This window comes from Chelonia mydas, chromosome 2 (assembly GCF_015237465.2).
Source record: "Chelonia mydas isolate rCheMyd1 chromosome 2, rCheMyd1.pri.v2, whole genome shotgun sequence".
In the NCBI taxonomy this organism is placed as follows: domain Eukaryota; kingdom Metazoa; phylum Chordata; order Testudines; family Cheloniidae; genus Chelonia; species Chelonia mydas.
The window spans coordinates 179943185-179964357 of record NC_057850.1 but is presented as its reverse complement, the minus strand read 5'-3'; the positions used below and the strand labels follow the sequence as shown (position 1 = coordinate 179964357).

General features: G+C 43.7%; 1 protein-coding gene across 24 annotated transcripts in view; it reads left to right on the top strand.

Annotated features, from left to right (window-relative positions):
• Nucleotides 1-21173, top strand: part of FBXL2 (F-box and leucine rich repeat protein 2) — a 176424-nt gene that overhangs the window by 54381 nt on the left and 100870 nt on the right. The window contains exon 1 of one of the 24 annotated variants that reach the window (XM_043540727.1): nt 12263-12312. The exons of the other annotated variants lie outside the window; for them this stretch is intronic. Coding sequence (XP_043396662.1) covers nt 12278-12312 — 35 coding nt within the window. The 5' untranslated portion in view covers nt 12263-12277. Of the gene's footprint in view, nt 1-12262; nt 12313-21173 lie in introns of those variants that run through there. 24 annotated transcript variants of the gene reach the window in all.

Sequence of the window (21173 nt, the reverse complement as noted above, 5' to 3'; positions counted from 1 at the left end):
AAGTTAGTCAGATCTCTGAACTTAAGTGATTATTTTATAGGTTTATGCACTCCAGTGCTGTAGCTAGAAGAGAAACTGTTAGGAATAAAACATTAAATTAAATTCTAAAGGCCTTTGCAAGATCTGACTTTAATGATCAGTTTGCTAAATTCATTTGTCCAATCAAATTTCTTGTTCTCAAGGCCCTAAATGCAACTCTGACCTTGTCTATTGTATTTCCTTTGCTGTCTCTGCTCTCCTTGTGATGTTAGCCAGAGCATCCCTTCATCTTTTGCTACTCCTATCTGTGTTTTTTGTTCCCTGCTCTCATGTCTGAAACACCATACAAGTTCCAGTTCACTAAGCCATTATGCTCTCTTCATTCATATCCAACCTAATAACAGTTCTTCCTTGTCACTTTCAAAAACTGTGTTAAACAATTTTTAAATAGTTAGTGGAACTGAATATGTAACCCTGGTGCTTCCTCATGGTATCATCCTTATTGTTAATCCCATTAGGGTATTTACTGTGTAAAACACCTATTTGTTCTATAAAGCACGTAGTATGTTTTCTAGGGTGCTGTATAAACAATAATAAAGGGACACTGTGGATTTAATATAGTAATTTCAATATATTTAGTTAAGAGTAGCTTCAGAAGCTTTACCTGTCTGCTAGCTTGCCAGTTTTTGTCATTTTATAACCATGTTTTCCTTTAAAAAAAAAAATTACCCCTACCCCCAAACAAAACCATCTCACACTTCCTTGGTGCAGTCTGAAAGACCCATGCAAACAGAAGGACTAAGTAACTGAGGGTATGTCTACACTACGAAATTAGGTCGATTTTATAAAAGTTGATCTTTAGAAAGCAATTTTATACAGTCGATTGTGTATGTCCCCACTAAGTGCAGTAGGTCAGTGGAGTGCATCCTCAATACCGTGGCTAGCATCGACTCACGGAGTGGTGCACTGTGAGTAGCTATCCCACAGTCCCCGCTGCCCATTGGAATTCTGGGTTAAGCTCCCAATGCCTGATGGGGCAAAAACATTGTCGCAGGTGGTTTTGGGTACATGTCGTCAGTCTCCCCTCCCTCCCTCCTTGAAAGCAATGGCAAACGGTCATTTCACATCTTTTTTCCTGGGTTACCTGTGCAGACGCCATAGCATGGCAAACATGGAGCCTGCTCAGTTCAGCGGTGCTGTTGTGAGCATTGTAAACACCTTGTGCATTATCCTGCAGTATGTGCAGAGCCTTGCTAGAAGACGCCTGTGAGGACAATTGTGAAGAGGACATGGACACAGACATTCCTGAAAGCACAGGTTGTGGCAATTGGGACACCATGGCGGCAGTGGGGCAGGTTGATATAGTGGAATGCCAATTCTGGGCCCGGCAAACAAGCACAGACTGGTGGGACCGCATACTGTTGCAGGTATGGGATGATTCCTAGTGGCTGCGAAACTTTTGCATGCGTAAGGCCACTTTCATGGAACTTTGTGAGTTGCTTTCCCCCGCCCTGAAGCGCAGGTATACCAAGATGAGACCTGCCCTGACAGTTGAGAAGCGAGTGGCGATAACCCTGTGGAAGCTTGCAACGCCTGACTGCTACCGGTCAATCGAGAATCAATTCGGAGTGGGCAAATCTACCGTGGGGGCTGCTGTGATCCAAATAGCCAAAGCAATCAGTGACCTTCTCCTAACAAGGGTAGTGACTCTGGGAAATGTGTAGGTCATAGTGGATGACTTTGCTGCAATGAGTTTCCCTAACTGTGGTGGGGCGATAGACGGAACTGATATCCCTATCTTGGCACCGGACCACCTTGCCAACCAGTACATAAACGGCAAGGGGTACTTCTCAATGGTGCTGCAAGCACTGGTGGATCACAATGGACTTTTCAACAACATCAACGTGGGATGGCCGGGAAAGGTGCATGACGCTCGCATCTTTAGGAACTCTGGGCTGTTCACACAGCTGCAAGAAGGGACTTACTTCCCAGACCAGAAAATTACCTTTGGGGATGTTGAAATGCCAATAGTTATCCTTGGGGACCCAGCCTACTCCTTGCTCTCATGGCTCATGAATCCGTACACAGGCAGCCTGGACAGTATTAAGGAGCAGTTCAACCGTAGGCTGAGCAACTCCAGAATGGTGGTAGAATGTGCCTTTGGACGTTTAAAAGCTCACTGGCGCTGTTTAATGACTAGGTTAGACCTCAGCGCAACCAATATTCCCATTGTTATTGCTGCTTGCTGTGTGCTCCATAATATCTGTGAGAGTAAGGGGGAGACATTTATGGCGGGGTGGGAGGTTGAGGCAAATTGCCTGTCAGCCAGTTTTGAACAGCCAGACACCAGAGCGATTAGAAGAGCACAGGTAGGTGTGCTGACATCAGAAACGCTTTGAAAAACAGTTTAATGAATGGCCAGGCTACAGTGTGACATTTATGTGTGTTTCTCCTTGACGCAAAACCGCCCCTTCGTGGAATTTACTTCCCTGTAAGCCAATCCCCCTCCCTCCTTTGACCACAGTTGGCAAAGGAAATAAAGTCCCTATTGTTTTGAATCCATGCATTCTTTATTAATTATTTTTAAAAAGGGAGATCACTGGCAAGGTAGCCCGGGTGGGATGGGGGAGGAGGGAAGGACAAGGCTGCATTGCTTATTGTAGCCACACTACAAATCAAAGGTGTTCGAATGACAGCCTTCTGTTGCTTGGGCCATTCTCTGGAGTGGAGTGGCTGAGTGCCTGGAGCCTCCCCCTTGCGTTCTTGGGCGTCTGGGTGAGGAGGATATGAACTTGGCGAGGAGGGCAGGCGGGGTTATACAATGGATGCAGGGGCAGTCTGTGTTCTTGTTGCCTTTCCTGCAGCTCCACCAGACGCCTGATCATATCAGTTTGCTCCCCAATTAGCCTCAGCATCTCCTCCTGCGTGTTCTGATCATGCTCACTGAATGCTTTCGTGGTCTCTGCCACCAAATGCCTCCATGCATTCAGCTGTGTCCTATCAGTGTGGGAGGGCTGCATGAGCTCGGAAAACATGTCATCGCAGGTGCATTTTTTTTTTTGCCTTCCAATCTGTGATAACCTCAGGGACGGAGTTGATACGGGGAGTATAGAAACATTTGCACTTGCAGGGGGATAAAAAGGGAGAGTAAAATTTAAGAATATAAACTTCTGAGAACAAAAGGGAGACTTTCACAGTGAAACAAGCAATTCACAGCAGACAGCACATGTGCTTTAGGTACAAGGTCGCATTTTGCTTCTTATATTGAGTGCCTGCCGGTATGGTGACACATCACACATGGCTGGGCAACAGAATTCCGTTTCCAGGCAGCCATGGTAAGCCAAAGGGTATGCAGGGTTGGCTTCTTCCGCCTTCATAACATATGGGAATGGTTTCAAACTGCAACACCCTCCTTTGCCATAGCAAGCAATGCCAATTGGGTTTGCCATTTAAAAGGAGGGGCTGCGGATTCGGGTTGGAAGCGCAGCACACCCCTCCTCCCACCGCGTGGCTATTCTCCTGGATGATCTGGAGAATGATCTTTAGCCAAGCCCAAAAAGCACAGCATGAACGGGGTCCTTTACTGTTCCCTCACAAAAATTCCCCTATTTCAACCTGGTGACCATGAATGATATCACTCTCCTGAGGCTGACACAGAAAGATAAAGACCGAATGTTACATGAATGTGACCAAAACCCAGGACCATTCGCTGCCATGCTTTGTGCTGCAATGATTCCAGACTACTTGCTATTGGCTTGGCGTGGTAAAGTGTCCTACCGTGGAGGATGAAATAAGGCAGCCCTCCCCAGAAACCTCTGCAAAGGCTCTCAGAGTACTTCCAGGAGAGCTTCATGGAGATGTCCCTGGAGGATTCCCGCTTCATCCCCGGGCATGTTAACAGACTTTTCCAGTAGCTGTACTGGCCGTGAATGCATCCCAATTCTTCAGGGCAAATCAAACATGAAACACAATTACTTTTAACCCCTGTAGTGTAGTTACAAATGTGCACTCACCAGAGGTGCCTTCTCCGCCTTCAGGGTCCAGGAACCTGCCTTGGGAGGGTATTGGCTCCAGGGTGGTGAAAAGATCCTGGCTGCCAGGGAGAATGGATTCTCCGCTTGCCTGCTGCGCATTCTCCTCCTCTTCCTCATCCAGAAAATCCTCCTCCGTGTTGCGTGAGACTCCTCCCTTGCAGGTGTCCACAGACAGTGATGGGGTACTGGTAGGGTCCCCCCTAGAATAGCATGCTGCTGATCATAGAAGCGGCATATATGGGGCCTTGACCCAGAGAGACTGTATGCCTTCTTTGTCTTGTAGTAGGCTTGCCTGAGCTCCTTAACTTTCACATGGCACTGCTGTGTGTCCCTCGTGTAGCCTCTCTCCACCATGTCCTGTGCGTTTTTGGCATATATATTAGCATTTCTTCTTTTTGATTGGAGTTCTGCCTGCACAGATCTTCTCCCCATACAGCAATCAGATCCAGTGTCTCCCGTTTGCTCCATGGTGGAGCTCGTTTGCGATTCTGGGACTGCCTGGTCACCTGTGCTGCTGAGCTTGTCACCCTGATCAAACAGGAAATTAAATTTAAAAGTTCCCGGGGCTTTTCCTGTGTACTTGGCTAGTGCATCGGAGTTGAAAGTACTGTCCAGAGTGGTCATGTTGGAGCACTCTGGGATAGCTCCCAGAGGCCAATACCGTCGAATTGCACAACGCTGCATCTGTACTACCCCAAATTTGGCCCAAGAAGGTTGGTTTTAGTGCTACTCCCCTCGTCGTGGAGGAGTACAGCAGTCGATTTTAAGAGCCTTTTAGGTTGACGGAACGGGGTTGGTTGTGTAGTTGCATTGCTTATAAAATCGACCTAACATGGCTAAATTCGACCTAACCTCGTCGTGTAGACCAGGGCTCAGTGTACAGGAGAAGTGAAATTGAAGTTGATGCATCTTTAACAGTCCTAGTATACTTACGTGCATCCTATCATCGTTGTCTGGCTTAATTCTTAATGCAGGAAAAGCATTTTAAGCTGTTATCTTAAGCCTGGTCTTTACATAATTTTTGTATCCATTTAATGGAAATACTATTTAGTGATATAAGCACCTTTTATGCTGGTATAACTGTACTCTCACTGGGGAATTGAACCAACTTTACATGTGTTTAGAACTGATAGTTGTTAAATCAGTCCAAAAACTGTGTAGACAAGCCATATAGACCACACTGTTAGGTAAGGTCTTTTTGTGATTTGGTTTTATGCATGTATATATATTCTAAAACATAACGAGTCTTTTCACAAGAATTAAAAATGGCTTTGTTGGGATTTCAGCATTCCCATAGCTCTGTTCACCATTCAAACCAGAACATGAAACAGTGTCTTGTTTTATTTGAGTCTATTGAAGTAGGAAAATGAAACAGCATAAGTGGTTGACAAGTAAATCATCTTTGTAGGAACATTGTAGGATAGTCTAGATGTCAAACACCTATTTTAAACATTTTTAAATTACCACAAACCGCTATGATAAATATAACTGTATGCGTGGTCTGAAACTTACTTGTCTAATACTTACAATGCTGAAAGACTGTGTGCATAGATTATCTTACAAAATGCATAGCTGAAAATATCACTTTAGTCACATTGGCATATGGGATGCTTCTCGGAATATGATTGGTTTATCTATGAAATTCAGGCACTACATATTGTTTCGTATGATGTGCTTTTTTATCTGTTAATCCATATATTGAGAGTCTTCGAAAGTGGTAAAATGCTAGTCTCTTAACCACTCCTTCCTCAATCTTGTGTGGTCAGTGAGAATGTATTTTGTTTTAGTTCCCAAATGCACTAATATTTCCCAGATTTTTTCACTCAGTTTTATTGAAGCCCTGTTTACTGTGTAACATTGTAGAGTAAATTAAACGGCTTTTAAATAGCATGACAAATATTGACTTTTCAGACTTTTCTCTCACTTGTCCTGATGAAGACAATTCACATAATTAACTTTTTTTGATATGAGGTTTTATAGCTTTTTTTTAAAAGCTCATTACTCTTTTCCCTTCCATTGCCATCCCATCATTTTTTTTGGGTCAAATGTACATATTTCAGATAAACTCTTATTAATACATAATATGTAAATAATGCCAAATGGCTATGGAGAAACTTCTGTAGCTTATCAGTTGCTAAAAAGCAATGATCCATTGTCTCTCACCTTTTTTGGAATAAAAATAAATTTATACCCATGGTGATTATTTGCAAAAGATACTGGTTCCTGCTTACATAATCCTCACTTGCCTATTCTGTTCCCTTGGGATTCAGTCTGCTCCCACTGAAGTTAGTGATAAAACTCATTAACTTCAAAGGTGTGATCCTGTACCATTTGAGTTGTTTTTAACTGAAACATCATAGAAAGTTAACTGGCAGCTGGAAACCAGAGCAGACCACTGGCCACAAATAAACTGGTAGTGTTACTCTGAGGAAATCTAGCAAAAACAAAAACAAAATTAATGCAACCAAAAGCTGCACTAAACAAAGACATCATGTTCTCTGTGTGTTCTTCATCTATCTCTGAAGGACACCATACTTGGCCTCAGGTGGACTGCCAGCAAGAGTGATTATCTGACCTGCCAGTAGGAGTGATTATCTACAGTTTAGCTAGTGAGCTTCTGATTAGTCAGGATTGGGTCAAAGTAGGAACATAATGTAAAGAACAAGAATTCCAGGTCAATTTCTTTTGCAGATTTTCTCCATTGCTGTTGAACCCTATCATCTGTCTTAGTTTAGACCCTCTATTTAATTTTTTTTATAAGAGAACAGATTTTCTAATGCAAAAATCTATGAATTGTCTCCATGCTGGAATTCCTGCCACCTTTATACGGAGCTTGTCTGTGTTGGTCTTATTTTCAGTTGCAAGTTGATCAATTAGTGCTTAGCAATTCATGTCCTTTTTTGTTGTTGTTGTTAATTCTTATTGTAAAAACGCTTCACGCACGGTACTAACAAATCTTGATATTAAAACAGAAATCAAAATGAATAAAAAGGAATATACGTAAATGACAAGCTGATACATTAGGTATTGAAAAAACATTGATTTACTCAAAATCCTATGTTTAATCCTATGTCTTTCTATTCTGAAAAGTAGAACTGAAATTGTAGAGATCCATATTTATTTTCCACTGAATGCATCCGATGAAGTGAGCTGTAGCTCACGAAAGCTTATGCTCAAATAAATTGGTTAGTCTCTAAGGTGCCACAAGTACTCCTTTTCTTTTTGCAGATACAGACTAACACGGCTGCTACTCAGAAGCCTATATTTATTTTCCGTTATTTTGGTTAAATATGCTCAGTTAACAAGTAAAGTTTTTTTTCTAACTGCCAGCCTTGAAAATTCTACCTGGGCTCCATGAATCAACCTGGGTTTTTTTTAATCACTGATGGTAAAGGTTCTGTGGGGTAAAGCAGACCCTACTCTACAATTCTGTTGATGATGCAGCTCACTTTCTTATCTTAGTTGGCTCTACAGGCCTAACAGGAATAAAAAGCAGTATAAGCTTTTTTTGGTCATTTAAGCAAGTGAGAAGCTTTTTATTCCTTTTATTTTTAGTTTTTTTAAGAAAGAACGTGCTGGAGCAGAATGGGAGACACAATACAGATTTATAAAATGTAACAGATAGGGATGAAAACAAGAGAAATCAAACACAAATGTGGAATCTACTAACTTAACAGGAGAAATGTGTATATGCATGGGTGTATGTGTAGAAATGATCAATGAAATTGTTTTTAATTGTTCACTTTATTAATGTAACTTCATAAGCAAAGTTTTATGAGTGAAACAACATTAATTCATAAAACCGGTTACCCCAATAACTGGCTAATAGAGTTTCACTTTCAATCCAATTGCTGCTTAAATCACTGAAACTTGCACTGTTTCAACATTGTAACTTCTGTTCACTGTTTGTCATTTATTATACTTGTCTATATTGGAACTTCTGTTCCCTGTTTGCCATTCCTTACACTTGTCCATATTGTAACTCAAACTCCATTTTAACTTGTCCCAAACTCCATTTTAAAATGCTCACTTCATTTTTGCTAAACCCTGCTGTAATCTTATTAGTTTAGTTTAGATGTGTGAATGAAGTATGTATGGTTGATGGAATCAACCTCAAGCCCCAGCCTTTCCTGATGAAATAAAGTGTAAACACCAACGGCTGAAGATGCAGACAACAGCCCTGACAAAGCAAGAAGAGTCCAGGCTAAAAAGAAAAGAATAAAAGTACAATTGAAGAAACATCAAAGCCAGGTCCTAGGCTGAAAGTCATGTCTGCAACTGACGGGTGATCAATCACACCGAACCCAGAGGCAGCATGACACAGCAAGACCTATAGGCTCTGGATTCAAACTAAAGCCTACAAAAAAGGATGGGTGAGATGGAAGACTTTGGAGGGTAACATTCTGCTGCCAACATGGAAGGGCATCAGTGCATGCCCAACAGAGACCCAGTTCTTCCTTGTGCCTGGCTTTCCTGGCCAGTTAGCAGCCACAAGCTACGAACCCAAGCCACGAACTCAAGCTACATTTAGGACTGGTAACTATACAGCAGCTGCAGAACATTTGGGGGGGGTGTGTGTATATATACATAGGTATTAGATATTAGTTATTGGTCTTAAATTGTGTTGTTATAATAAACGTGACATCTTGTCTTGTCCCCTGAAACGATCCTGTGTAGTGTTGTCTGCATAACATATGTGTATGTGTATATATATTAGGGCTGTCGATTAATCACAGTTAACTCATGCGATTGACTCAAAAAAATTAATCACGATAAAAAAATTAATCGCAATTAATTGCACTGTTAAACAATATAATATCCATTGAAATTTATTAAATATTTTTGGATGTTTTTCTGTATTTTCAAATATATTGATTTCAGTTACAACACAGAATACAAAGTGTACAGTGCTCACTTTATATTATTTTTTATTACAAACATTTGCACAGTAAAAATGATAAACAAAATAAATAGTATTTTTCAATTCATTTCATACAAGTACTGTAGTGCAGTCTCTTTATCATGAAAGTGCAACTTACAAATGTAGGGTTTTTTGTTACAGAACTCCACTCAAAACCAAAACAATATAAAACTTTAGAGCCTACAAGTCCACTCAGTCCTACTTCTTGTTCAGCCAATCGCTAAGAGAAACAAGTTTGTTTACATTTACGGGAGATAATGCTGCCCACTTCTTAATTACAGTGTCACCTGAAAGTGAGAACAGGCATTCGCCTGGCATTGTTACAGCTGGCTTTGCAAGATATTTACGTTCCAGATACGCTAAAGATTCATATGCCTCTTCATGCTTCTGCCATTGTTCCAGAGGGCATGCTTCCATGCTGATGACACTCATTAAAAAAAGAATGCGTTAATTAAATTTGTGACTGAACTCCTTGGTGGAGAATTGTATGTCTCCTGTTCTGTTTTACCTGCATTCTGCCATATATTTCATGTTATAGCAGTCTCGGATGATGACCCAGCACATGTTCGTTTTAAGAACACTTTCACTGCAGATTTGACAAAACGCAAAGAAGGTACCAATGTGAGGTTTCTAAAGATAGTTACAGCACTCAACCCAAGATTTAAGAATCTGAAGTGCCTTCCAAAATCTGATCTAGACGGGGTGTGGAGCATGCTTTCAGAAGTCTGAAAAGAGCAATACTCTGATGTGGAAACTACAGAACCTGGACCACCAAAAAAGAAAATCAACTTTCTTCTGGTGGCATTTAACTCAGATGATGAAAATGAACATGCGCCTATCTGCACTACTTTGGATTTTTATTGAGCAGAACCCATCATCAGTATGGACTCATGTCCCCTGGAATGGTGGTTGAAGCATCAAGGGACATATGAATCTTTAGTGCATCTGGCATGTAAATACCTTGTGATGCCGGCTACAACAGTGCCATGCAAATGCCTATTCTCACCTTCAGGTGACATTGTAAACAAGAAGTAGGCAGCATTATCTTCTGAAAATGTAAACAAACTTGTGTGTCACTGAGCGATTGGCTGAACAAGAAGTAGGACTGATTGGACTTGTAGGCTCTGAAGTTTTACATTGTTTTATTTTTGAATGCAGGGTTTTTTTGTACATAATTCTACATTTGTAAGTTCAACTTTCATGATAAAGAGATTGCACTATTATACTTGTATTAGGTGAATTGAAAAATACTATTTCTTTTGTTTTTTACAATGCAAATATTTGTAATCAAAAGTAAATATAAAGTGAGCACTGTACGCTTTGTATTCTGATATTGAAATCAATATATTTGAAAATGTAGAAAACATCCAAAAATATATAAATAAATGGTATTCTATTATTGTTTAACAGCACTATTAATTATGGTTAATTTTTTTTATTGCTGGACAGCCCTAATATATATATCCTAATAAAGTGAAGCATTTGTATTTGTCCTCATGGATGTTTGAGAAATTATTTTATTCATAGTCTAACAGAAGCCTGATTTTTAAAAAAATCCTAGTTATTTTCATATCTGAGTTTCTCCATGTGTCTCAGACTCTTTTAACTCAATTAATATTAGGTGGCTGTTTCCTTTTTTTTCCAGTATTCAGTTAAAGATAATCTTTCCCCAACCAGAAGATAAGAAATTAGTCTGGAGTAGTTTTTCAGTAGGTCAGCTCTTTTCCTACCGGAGTTTGAAAGAGAACTAGTTGGGCAGTCTAGATCAAGTGGTTTCAGAAGCTTAATCTAAGATACACGAGAAATTGGCCATCTTTGAACCTTCCCACCAGGTATGGAGAAAGGTATATTTTCTCATGCAGTTTCTAACAGGCATCATAGGAACTTTAATATATGTTATTTTTTATTTGAGAGCAAGAAGATACCACTGAAACATCACCTTTTTTTTAATGGCAACACATATTCAGCGTAGATGAGGTAACTGCGAGCATATTTTTTCACCAATTTTGTATTACTATGGAGGGAAACTCTCAGAGTATTTTTATGGGAATTTTGGGTGAAAGAGAAAACAGACCATAGGTGACAGGATTTCTAGGTATCTAGCTGTAAACATTTTGATTGCTATGATCCTACAAATACTGGAGAGAAAGTTACAGTCGATGAGATACTTTTAAACTGTATTATAAGGGGTAGAAAAATTGATATCAAATAGATCACTGCCAGGTACATAAGCTCTATATTTAGGTGTTTTATGTTTTACTTTGCCCATTTAAATTTAAACTTAAGAATCTTTGAGTTCACTGGTCAAGGCCTAGTTCCATCACTTTGGAGCCTTAATAATTTACCTTGAAACTGGAAACCACCTTAAAACTCCACAATTTCTGCTTAACAGCAGGTATCAAAACTGAGGTTTCAGATGTCTCCAATAAAACATTATTAGCATATAAAGCTAATTTATTCTCCGAGCCTCTAGTTTATGTGCCAGGAATGCCACTCTTGTTCCTAGTTATCCGTGCAAAGAGTTCTGTCAATACAGCAAAAAGAAGTGACAAAGGATACTCTTGCTCAGTTCCACTGTGCAAAACAATTAATTTGTTTTAGTGCCCAAACTATAACCTTGCCTGTGGAGTGCTGTGTAGTAACTTCGTCTGGTGCATTATATCCCCCAGATTTATGCTTTGAATTGCCCCCTTTAAGTAATTCAACAACTTGATTAAAGACTTTTCTTCATATTAGGGACCTTCAACTGAGCTCAATGGATCATTCCGGCCGACCTCTTATATTGTGTGCCAGTTGATGCCTTGAAAAGAACAGGTCTGATCTTTGTTCACCAATCTAGGTAAGATAGGTTCTATCCTCGTAGCTGGAACTTTGGCAAAAATCTTATCATCCAAGTTAAGAATAAAATTAGTTGAAACATGCAATGTTGTGGAAATTACAGGCTTGCTGTAGCTGTTCTGTGAGCCACAGTAGGCTCATAGCACTGCCCAGGGAGACTGCTGTAAATTTACAGGCCCTCAGGGTTATCAAATTTACACTGTGGGCCTTTCCAGCCCTCACCACAGCCCAGGATCGTGAGGACACAAAGGTGGTTTGAAGTCACCTTAGCTCCTCTACCCTTGGGCTGTGAGTTCTGGGCTGCTCCTCTTAGAGGCACAGCACAGGATCACACCCTATGCCTTTTTGAAAAGTAACACTTAAATGGATGGCCTCTAATAATAAGTTCCATGACTATATTTTTAGAAAGCATTTGTGGGAATTTTCAGTTTTTTATTTCTGCCTTAATGTGTTCCTTTGAATCCTTTTTCTTCTAGAGGCAACACTCCCTCTTGGAAACACTCCCATGAGCTTCCCAACCAATATCACTGGAGGCCATAGGTACTGGAGCTGGGGGTGCTGCTGCACCCTCTGACTTGAAGTGGTTTCCGTTGTATTCAGGGTTTACAGTTTGGTTCAATAACTCTCAGCACCCCCACTATAAAAATTGTTCCAGTACTCCTGTTGGAAACGTCTAAATTTTTTAGTTTGAAATATATTTGAGGTTCTTTTCTAAAATCACTACCTTTGAGCAGTAGGAAATCAAGTATACCTAATTTTTGCCGCTCAGTTTTTCTGACCTGTCTGAAGTTGGATTAAGTATTGCTTTTTAGTTGTATTCCAGTGTGTTTTTACTTGTGAACTGAACAAATTTGAAAAGCCATTAAAAGTCAGTGGAGATGGAACCTATTATAATGCCTTTTGTGCTCAGCTTTCAGACTACAGCTGCACTTCAGCTTTGATCTGCTTAACTTAGTGGGTTTCCATTGTGTGTAGAACTGATACTGCATTCATTTCATATATATATATATATATATATATATATATACAGCATTTCTGATACTCTGTACTTGGTCATAAGATGGACTGACCAGATGGAGTATTAAATCCTTTTCTCAAATATATTGTTAGAGCTTTTGGAACTTTAGATGTTAAAGCTGTAGTTACTGTACATATTGAGGTTTAATGTTACAGTATACATTAATTTTATGAGTAAGCAAAAACATTATTTTAGGGCATTGTAATGTGGAGCTCTGTACTCTTTAAAAGCTGTGTCTGAACTATAAATAGAGACATCGGTCTTACAGTATAAGGAAAAGTTGATTAAAACAAAGGCTTAATGGTATCAATAGGGTCAGCTGTGATGCCCCCTGGAGTTCTGTGCCCATGCGTCGGTATATTATGTGCCACCGGTCCTTCGCTCTCTCACTTCCTTCTTACCACCTGTGACAGTTGGTTGGAGTGCCTGGTCTTGCATAGCAAAAGAGTTAGTGGTTCTTAACAGCCGATTGTTGTTCCCTTTCTGTTTAGTTTTAGGTACTTAATTAGCATTTTAAGTAAGTGATTAGAATTGTAAGTAGTTGTTAGTTTAGTGGTTAGAGACCTGCCTGGGACTTCGCTCTGGAGTGGAGCATGCCCCGTTCCCCAGGCTTAAGCTGTGATTGTCATGCAACAGGCCGATGCCTATCAGTGACCCTCACAGCAGCTGTCGAAGTGCTTGGGGGAATCCCATATAAAAGATAAGTGCAGGATTTGTAAAAACTTTCATCCCAGAACCCAAAAGGAGAGGGACATCCGCTTGAGAACCCTCCTGAGAGCTGTCTTGGAAGCCTTGTGGGGTACCGATGATACCAGTTCCATACTCCCTGTGGCCAACTCGGACAAACCGCCAGCACTGGGCTCGGAACTGAGGAATCCACCGTGGGGACAACTCAACAGGCACAAACGCCCAAAGAGCCATCTCCAGAAAGGAAGGGGGAACCCTCCCTCCTGATGGAGGCTGTGCTGTGCCCAGTGTCGCAGCCTTCCTGACTGGATTCTGCTCGTAGAACCTCAGCATTGGTGCAGAGCACCCCGCCGGCACCAGGATCCTACTGGCACTGCCCCCCCCCTTGCCAGTGCCCAAGAAGCAGCCGAAGAAAAAAGGCTCCCTGGCACCGTCCAAAGAGGGGAAGGGGACTTTGGGCAAAGGACCCAGTTCAGGCCACATGCCCGCCCCAGAGCTACAAGGGAGTACCATTAAGATCGGACCCCCTAGCCCAGCCAAGGATCTGCTTCTGACTCCTGGGAGTGGTAGGGGATATCCTGGCTTCCATAGCGACCTTCGTTGTCTGGGACGGCCCAAGCGGCCAAAGACCTGGTGGTCCTAACAGTACTGCAAATGTTGTGCCAGGTGCCGGAAATGGCTAAGGCCCTGCAGCCCAAGGGCAAGCCGGTCATGGGACCTCGCCAAAGGGCAGGGGAGTACCATTGGTCCCTGGATTGCAGGCATTCATCCCTGTCCCCATAGCCTAGGACACCGGTCCCATAACCCTGGTCACTAGCTATATGGCATAGGTTTCCGGCACTGCACTCTCCTTCCATGAGGTATGGATCACCGGAATCAAGGCACTAGTCCCCACACTCCTGATAACAACCAGCCTCCTACCTAAGAACACCTTGGTGCAGATCTATCACCCAGGAGGTCTCGTAGGTGCCGATCACCACCGTTGTGGGACTACTCACCATTGCGGCACCGATCTCTGCTGCCTCGGTACCACTTGAGGAACAGGCGGCAATCCCCGCCCTCTAGACATTGGTCTCTGGCAAGAGTTAGTTGGCACATGCAGGCCTCCACAGCCCCACCGTTGTCACTGGAAGGGGACTGGTCTGAGTTGGAGCCGGGGTTCAGCCCTTTGCCAAGTGGGGTACAAATCCCTGTCAGCCCATGAGACCAGCATGACACCGGCGGCGTGGCAGCAGGGACAGTAGCCTGCTCAATGGCTGTTTTGGAAGCCTTCGGGGCGGGGGGTGTACCGGTGATGCCAGTTCTATATTCTCATCGCTCCTCTGTGGCCGCCTCGAACAAACCGCCAGCACCAGGTTCAGAACACGGTGAGGAATCCACTGTGGGGACAACTCAACAGGTGCAAACGCCCAAAGACCTGTCTCCAGAAAGGTAGGGGGAATCCTCCTTCCCCCGTGTTGCCCTCATCATCTTCGTTGACAGATGAAACGGTGGCCGGGCCCTCCTGGTCTGGCAGTCCCCCCAACGACTTTAAGGAGCACCAGGCTCTCCTTAAAAGGAGGTTACCAACTTGAACCTTGAAATCAAAGAGCTGGAGGAACAATCAGACGACTTGTTCAATGTCATATTGTCCTCCACCCCAGTCCACATTGCACTACCTGTCCATCCAGGGGTCCTAAAGATTGTTAAAACACTGTGTCAGACTCCATCTTCAATTCCACCCACGTTCAAAAGAGTGGAAAAGAAGTATTTCGTCCCTGCAAAGGGGTTTGAAGATCTCTATATGCACCCACCAGCGGAGTTGTTGGTCATGTCCACAGTTAACGAGAGGGCCAGGCAGGGCCAGGTGAGTGGAACATCAAAAAATAAAGATGCCAAACAACTAGATCTCTTTGGCAGAAAGGTTTAGTCGATGGCCAGCCTACAATTCCGGGTATCCAACCACCAAATCCTGTTGGGCAGGTACAATTTTAATTTATGGGACTCCCTTGTGAAGTTCAGGGAGGCCCTTCCACAGGAACTGGCCCTCAAGTTTGCCATGATCCTGGAGGAGGGCAAAGCGGTGGTGAAGGGTGCCCTCCAGATGGCCTGGGACACTACAGACTCAGCCACCAGGGTGGTTGCCTCGGTAGTGGCCTTGAGGTGCAGCTCTTGGCTACAGTCTTTGGGTTATCCCAATAGATGCAGGCCACAATCCAGGACCTCCCGTCTGAGGGCGCGCGGGGCTCTTTGAGCTCACTGACGCAAGGCTGTATGGCCTGAAAGCCTGCAGTCGCTGGGCCTCCACACTACACAGTAGGCCAGAAAGCAGTTCTGGCCTCCTCCTCCTCTATCTCGGTCCTGGGGATCTTCCCAGCAGGTGTCCTACAGGAGAAAGCGCAAAGGCAAAGGGTTTAAGCGCCGCTGCCCTTCGTCTTCTTGCTCACCGGCTCAACCTTGCCCTTTGAAACACCACGGATGCCAGAGACAGTGTTTTGAAGGTGTGACTGGGGACAGTGCCCCAGTCAAGTACCTGGATCCACCCTCCTGTTCTTTCCTCAACCGCCTACTCCCCTTCCAATTGGCATGGTTGTAAGTGACATCAGACCGTTGGGTGCTCAACACAATATCCTTGGGCTACACCCTACAGTTCTCAACTGCCCCTGCCTTTCCCCTCCCTCTTCAGGGACCCTTCTCACGTGCAATTTGCTCAGGAGGTGGAAAACCTCCTAAGGCTTCGCATGGTGGAGGAGGTCCCTCGGGATATGAAGGGAAAAGGATTCTACTCCTGGTATTTCCTAATCCCGAAAGCAAAAGGGGGCTTAAGACCCATCCTGGACCTGCGTTGCCTCAACGAGCATTTCAAGAACTTGAAGTTTTGCATGTTCCAGGAGACTGGAACGCTGCCCTCAATTTGAATGATGCATTTTTCCATTTTCCCAGGACGCAGCTGGTTCCTGTTTTGTGTTTGGCCAGTGCCATTTCCAATTCACGGCGCTGCTCTTTGATCTCTCGTCAGCCCCGAGAGTGTTCACAAAGTGCATGGCACCAGTGGATGCTTACCTGAGGTGTCGGGGTGTTCAAATTTACCCGTACCTCAACAACTGGCTGATCAAGAGTCGGTCTTGGCATCAGGTGAGGCGGCACCTTGGGCTGGTTTGCTCCATATGTTGCGATCTAGGTCTATTGATGAATGAGAAAAAATCAAAGTTAGTTCCAGTGTAATGCATAGAGTTCATAGGAGCGGTTCTTGACTCTACTCGGGCCAGGGCCTTCCTCCCTGAATCCCAGTTCCGCGTGATGTCAGACCTAATCTCACATATGCAAACCCACTCTCTCACCACTGCTCACATGTGTTTGAGGCTGTTGGGCCACTTGGTGGCCTGCACTTACATGATTCGGCATGCATGGCTCCATCTCAGGCCCCTACAGGCGTGGTTGGCATTGGTCTATGTCCCCAACAAACACAACATAGACCAGTTAGTCAAGGTTCCGGACCACATACTGTCGTCGCTCGCTTGGTGATTAGACCTGCATTGGTGTTGGAGGGAGTCCCCTTTGTGGACCCAACCCCGTCGGTCACCCTGGTTTCCGATGCTTTGGATCTGGGGTGGGAATTCCATCTGGACGACCTCAGCATGCAAGGTCGTTGGTTGAGTCATGATCACTTCGTACACATAAATGTCAATGAGCTCAAAGTGGTAAGCCTGGCCTGTTAAGATTTCCTGCCTCATATAAAAGGGTGGTTCAAGTTCTGATGGCCAATATTGCCACTATGTTCTATATCAAAAAGCAAGGTGGAGCCTGGTCCTCAGCCCTTTGCCAAGAAGCCATCAGGCTCTGGAATTTTCTATGTTCAGCACGCCATTCATCTCATGGCCGCTCACCTCCCAGGGACAGGAACACTCTGGCAGATCACCTCAGCAGGACCATCTTGTCTTGCCACAAGTGGTCGCTCCATCTTGAGTTAGTCAGCATCATTTTCCAAAGGTGGAGGACTCCCCAGGTGGACTCGTTTGCATCCAGGCACAACAGAAAGTGCCATGCTTTCTGTTCGATTCGGGGGAGCTGACAGAGGCACCCTGTTGAACGTTTTCCTTCTCCTGTGGTCGGGGGCTATGGTGTATGCCTTCCTTCCAGTGTCATTAATTCACAGAGTTCTCATGAAGATCAAGCAGGACAGAGCAAAAGTAATCCTCATTGTGCCGGCTTGGCTGCGCCAGCACTTGTTTGGCACATTGCTGGACCTCTTGGTGGCTGCCTTGTTACAGCTACCACTCTGGCCAGACCTATAGTCTCAAAACAATGGCAGACTGTTGCATCCGAACCTGACAGCGTTGCACCTGATGTCCTGGCTGCTGCATGGTTGAATGTGGATGAGCGGCTGTGCTCAGCCGGTGTCCAGGTCCTGGGGGGCAACAGAAAACCCTCTACTGGAGCAACCTTTCTGGCCAAATGGAAACAGTTTGTATGCCCGACTTCAGATAAAGGCATTCGATCCGAGAGGCCCTCAATGCATTTAGTCCTGGATTACCTCCTGCATCTTCAACTCCAGGGTCTGTCTCTTTCATCTGTTAAGGTCCACTTGTCCTCTATTTCAGCCTTTCATCCTCCACTCGAGAGCAGGTCAGTTTTCACCCACAACATGACGGTCAGGTTCCTCAAGGGCCTAGCGTACCTATACCCTCACGTCAGGGACCCCATTCCTCTGTGGGACCTAAATCTTGTGCTGTCGCGACTCACAGGAGCACCCTTCGACCCTCTGGCTTCCTGATCCCTCCTCCTTCTCTCCTGGAAGGTCGCTTTCTTGGTGGCAATAACATCTTCCCGCAGGGTCTTCGAGTTTAAGGCACTTACCTCGGAGCCGCCCTACACACTGTTTTACAAGGACAAGGTCCAACTTCGACCACATCCGGCCTTTCTACCCAAGGTTGTTTCGTTTTTTAATATGACTTAGGACATATTCTTATCTTTATTCTTTCATCAACCTCATAAGTTGGCGGAGGAGCGCAGATTGCACTCGCTCGATGTCAGAAGAGTGCTAGCCTTCTACATTGAGAGGACCAAGTCTTTTCATAAGTCGCTGCAGTTATTTGTCGCAGTGGCTGACAGGATGAAAGATCATCCAGAGTCGGTCCAGAGGATCTCGATACGGATTACTGCGTGTATCTGCTACTGCTACAACCAGGCCAAGGTGCCCCCTCCGGCGATTGTAACTGCCCAATCAACCAGGGCACAAGCCTCTTCAGCAGCTTTCCTAGCCCAAGTGCTGATCCAGGATATCTGCAAGGCTGCCACCTAGTCGTCCGTCCACACGTTTACATCGTATTATGCGCTTATCCAGCAAGCTCGAGAAGATGCTGGCTTTGGTAATGCAGTATTGCAAGCTGTATGACTGTGAACTCCTTCACACAACTCACAGTCAACCTGTGTAACTCGTTGTCAGGGGATGTTGTGACAGCCAAAAGCATAATGGGGTTCAAAAGAGAATTAGATCATTTCATGGAGGATAGGTCCATCAATGATTATGTTGGATCATATTAAAGAAGTTCTGTATTAAAATCACAAATGAGTTTGATTCCCCATAGTTTAAATTCCAGGGTATTACTAATTAAGAGGTCTCTTGGTTTTTGGTACTGTTTCTCTCCCTCTGTGTGTGAAACTTGCAAGCTGCTAATTGTGTTAGTACATTCTAAGACAGAGTCTGTTCTCAAAGCAATTCACAGAGACTCAAAGCAATACTCTAACAACAGAAACAGCACCCAGAGACTCCCCGCCCTTTTGTTGTATTAACAATTGTGATTAAAATAGAGATAGAGGATGTATGTGGATGGATGCTTGGTGTGGATAATAACTGAATGATCAGGGAGGTGCCAGCCTAAGAATCCAGTGTCCATCGGCTGAAGAAGGCGTCAAGTGGAAATAACCAGAGGACCCCCGGAGGGCAGACTGGAATCCACCCAACAGCCTCAAGAATGGGAGAACCAAAGAACAAGATAACATCTTGGAGCCGTCAGGAATGTGCCATCTGCTGATTGATTCAGCAACAGCATGATGCAGCAATTCCCATAGACTGGCATAGGAAGAAATTCCTATAAAAATAGACTCTAAAAAGTGAGAACTTTGGGGTCTGATTCTGCAAACCAACTTCCAGGAGCATCAGATGAGCATCTGACAAGGCCCTGCTCCCTCCTCATGTCCAGGCCACCTGGCCAGTGGCTTGGCATGAGCAACTCTAAGGCTGGTAACTATGATAACAACCTTGCAGAACCTGTGTGTGTGTGTGTGTATATGAATGACTGTGTGAATAAATATGAGATTGAACGGAATGTTATAGCTGTAACTAACTGCTTACTATGATTCTTTCTGTATTCACAATAAATGTGGTATTTTGCCTTTTTCCCTTTAATAAGATCCTGCTGGTTTTTATTTTATTGGTACAACAGCTGTTTGCCAAGATGGGCAGGGATGCAACTCAATGCTCTGAGTGTCCCTAGCTCCTGACTGCCAGAAGCTAGGAGTGGACAATGGGTGATGGATCGCTCAATGATTGCATGTTCTGTTCATTCCATGTGAAACCCCTGGTATTAGCTACTGTCAGAAGGCAAGATATTGGGCTAGATGGAACATTGGTCTGACCCAGTATGGCCATTCTTATGAGATCATGTCATTGCATCATGCTTGTTATAAACAGGCCTATTTCCTGGATACACTAAAAAGGTCAGCATCCGTAGTTTAAAGGTAGATTTAAAAAGATCCCCCGAGAACAGAACAGAACCATATGTTAGGGATTGGTCCTGCTTTGAGCAGGGGGTTGGACTAGATGACCTCCTGAGGTCTCTTCCAATCCTGATATTCTATGATTCTATGATTCATATATTGGAAGGGATGGTGCCAGGGAAGGCACAAGTACAAGTATAATTAAGTTTGCCAAGAAAAGGGAGGGGAAGAGGGAGCTCCGTTGGCGTGTGGAGCTAGGGGTTAGGAAAAGAAGGGGGTTCTATCGGCGTATAGAGCTGTAGTTGTGGGAGGGGAAGAGGAAAACTCTATTGGCCTATACAAATAAGCCGAACTGGTGTGAAGGGGTTCGAAGTATGGTTAAACTCTATCGGCGTATAAAAATAGCCCAGTCAATGTAAATGGCTTCAAAATATGCTTGCTTGTTTAGCCCCAATAAACCCATCAAATTGCCTGCAAACTGAACTCTGAACTATTATTTTCCAGCAAACTAAAAACTAAAAGGGAAGAGGGAGCTGGACCCCCGTCAACACTGCACAGCAACAGTAGCTGCCTTTGATGCTTACTAGGCACAAACTACACAGTATCCACAGTGCCCTATAAAAATGGATATTTATTTTCACCTATCAGGAAAAATTGAGTATACAGTTTAAGACTCAAGGCTGATGTCAGCTTTTTCAGATGCATCTGTACTGAAAATGACATTACCAGGGTAAACATTATAAAAATTAAACCTTAAAAGGTGAATGGCAATTTTCGGTTTCAAATATCCGTATACTTTCAACTTTGATATTTCTCACCATCCACAGTCCAGAGTTCGATTAGTTAGTGAATGGAGTGAAGAGGTACTCCTAAGAGATATATCATTGAAATATACTATGAATATTTGTGTTTTGACTAAGTCAGTCACATCTCACCTTTGCTGCGTCTTGATATTTGGATTTATAGTTTGTGCCATCACTCCAGGCGTAAGAACAAT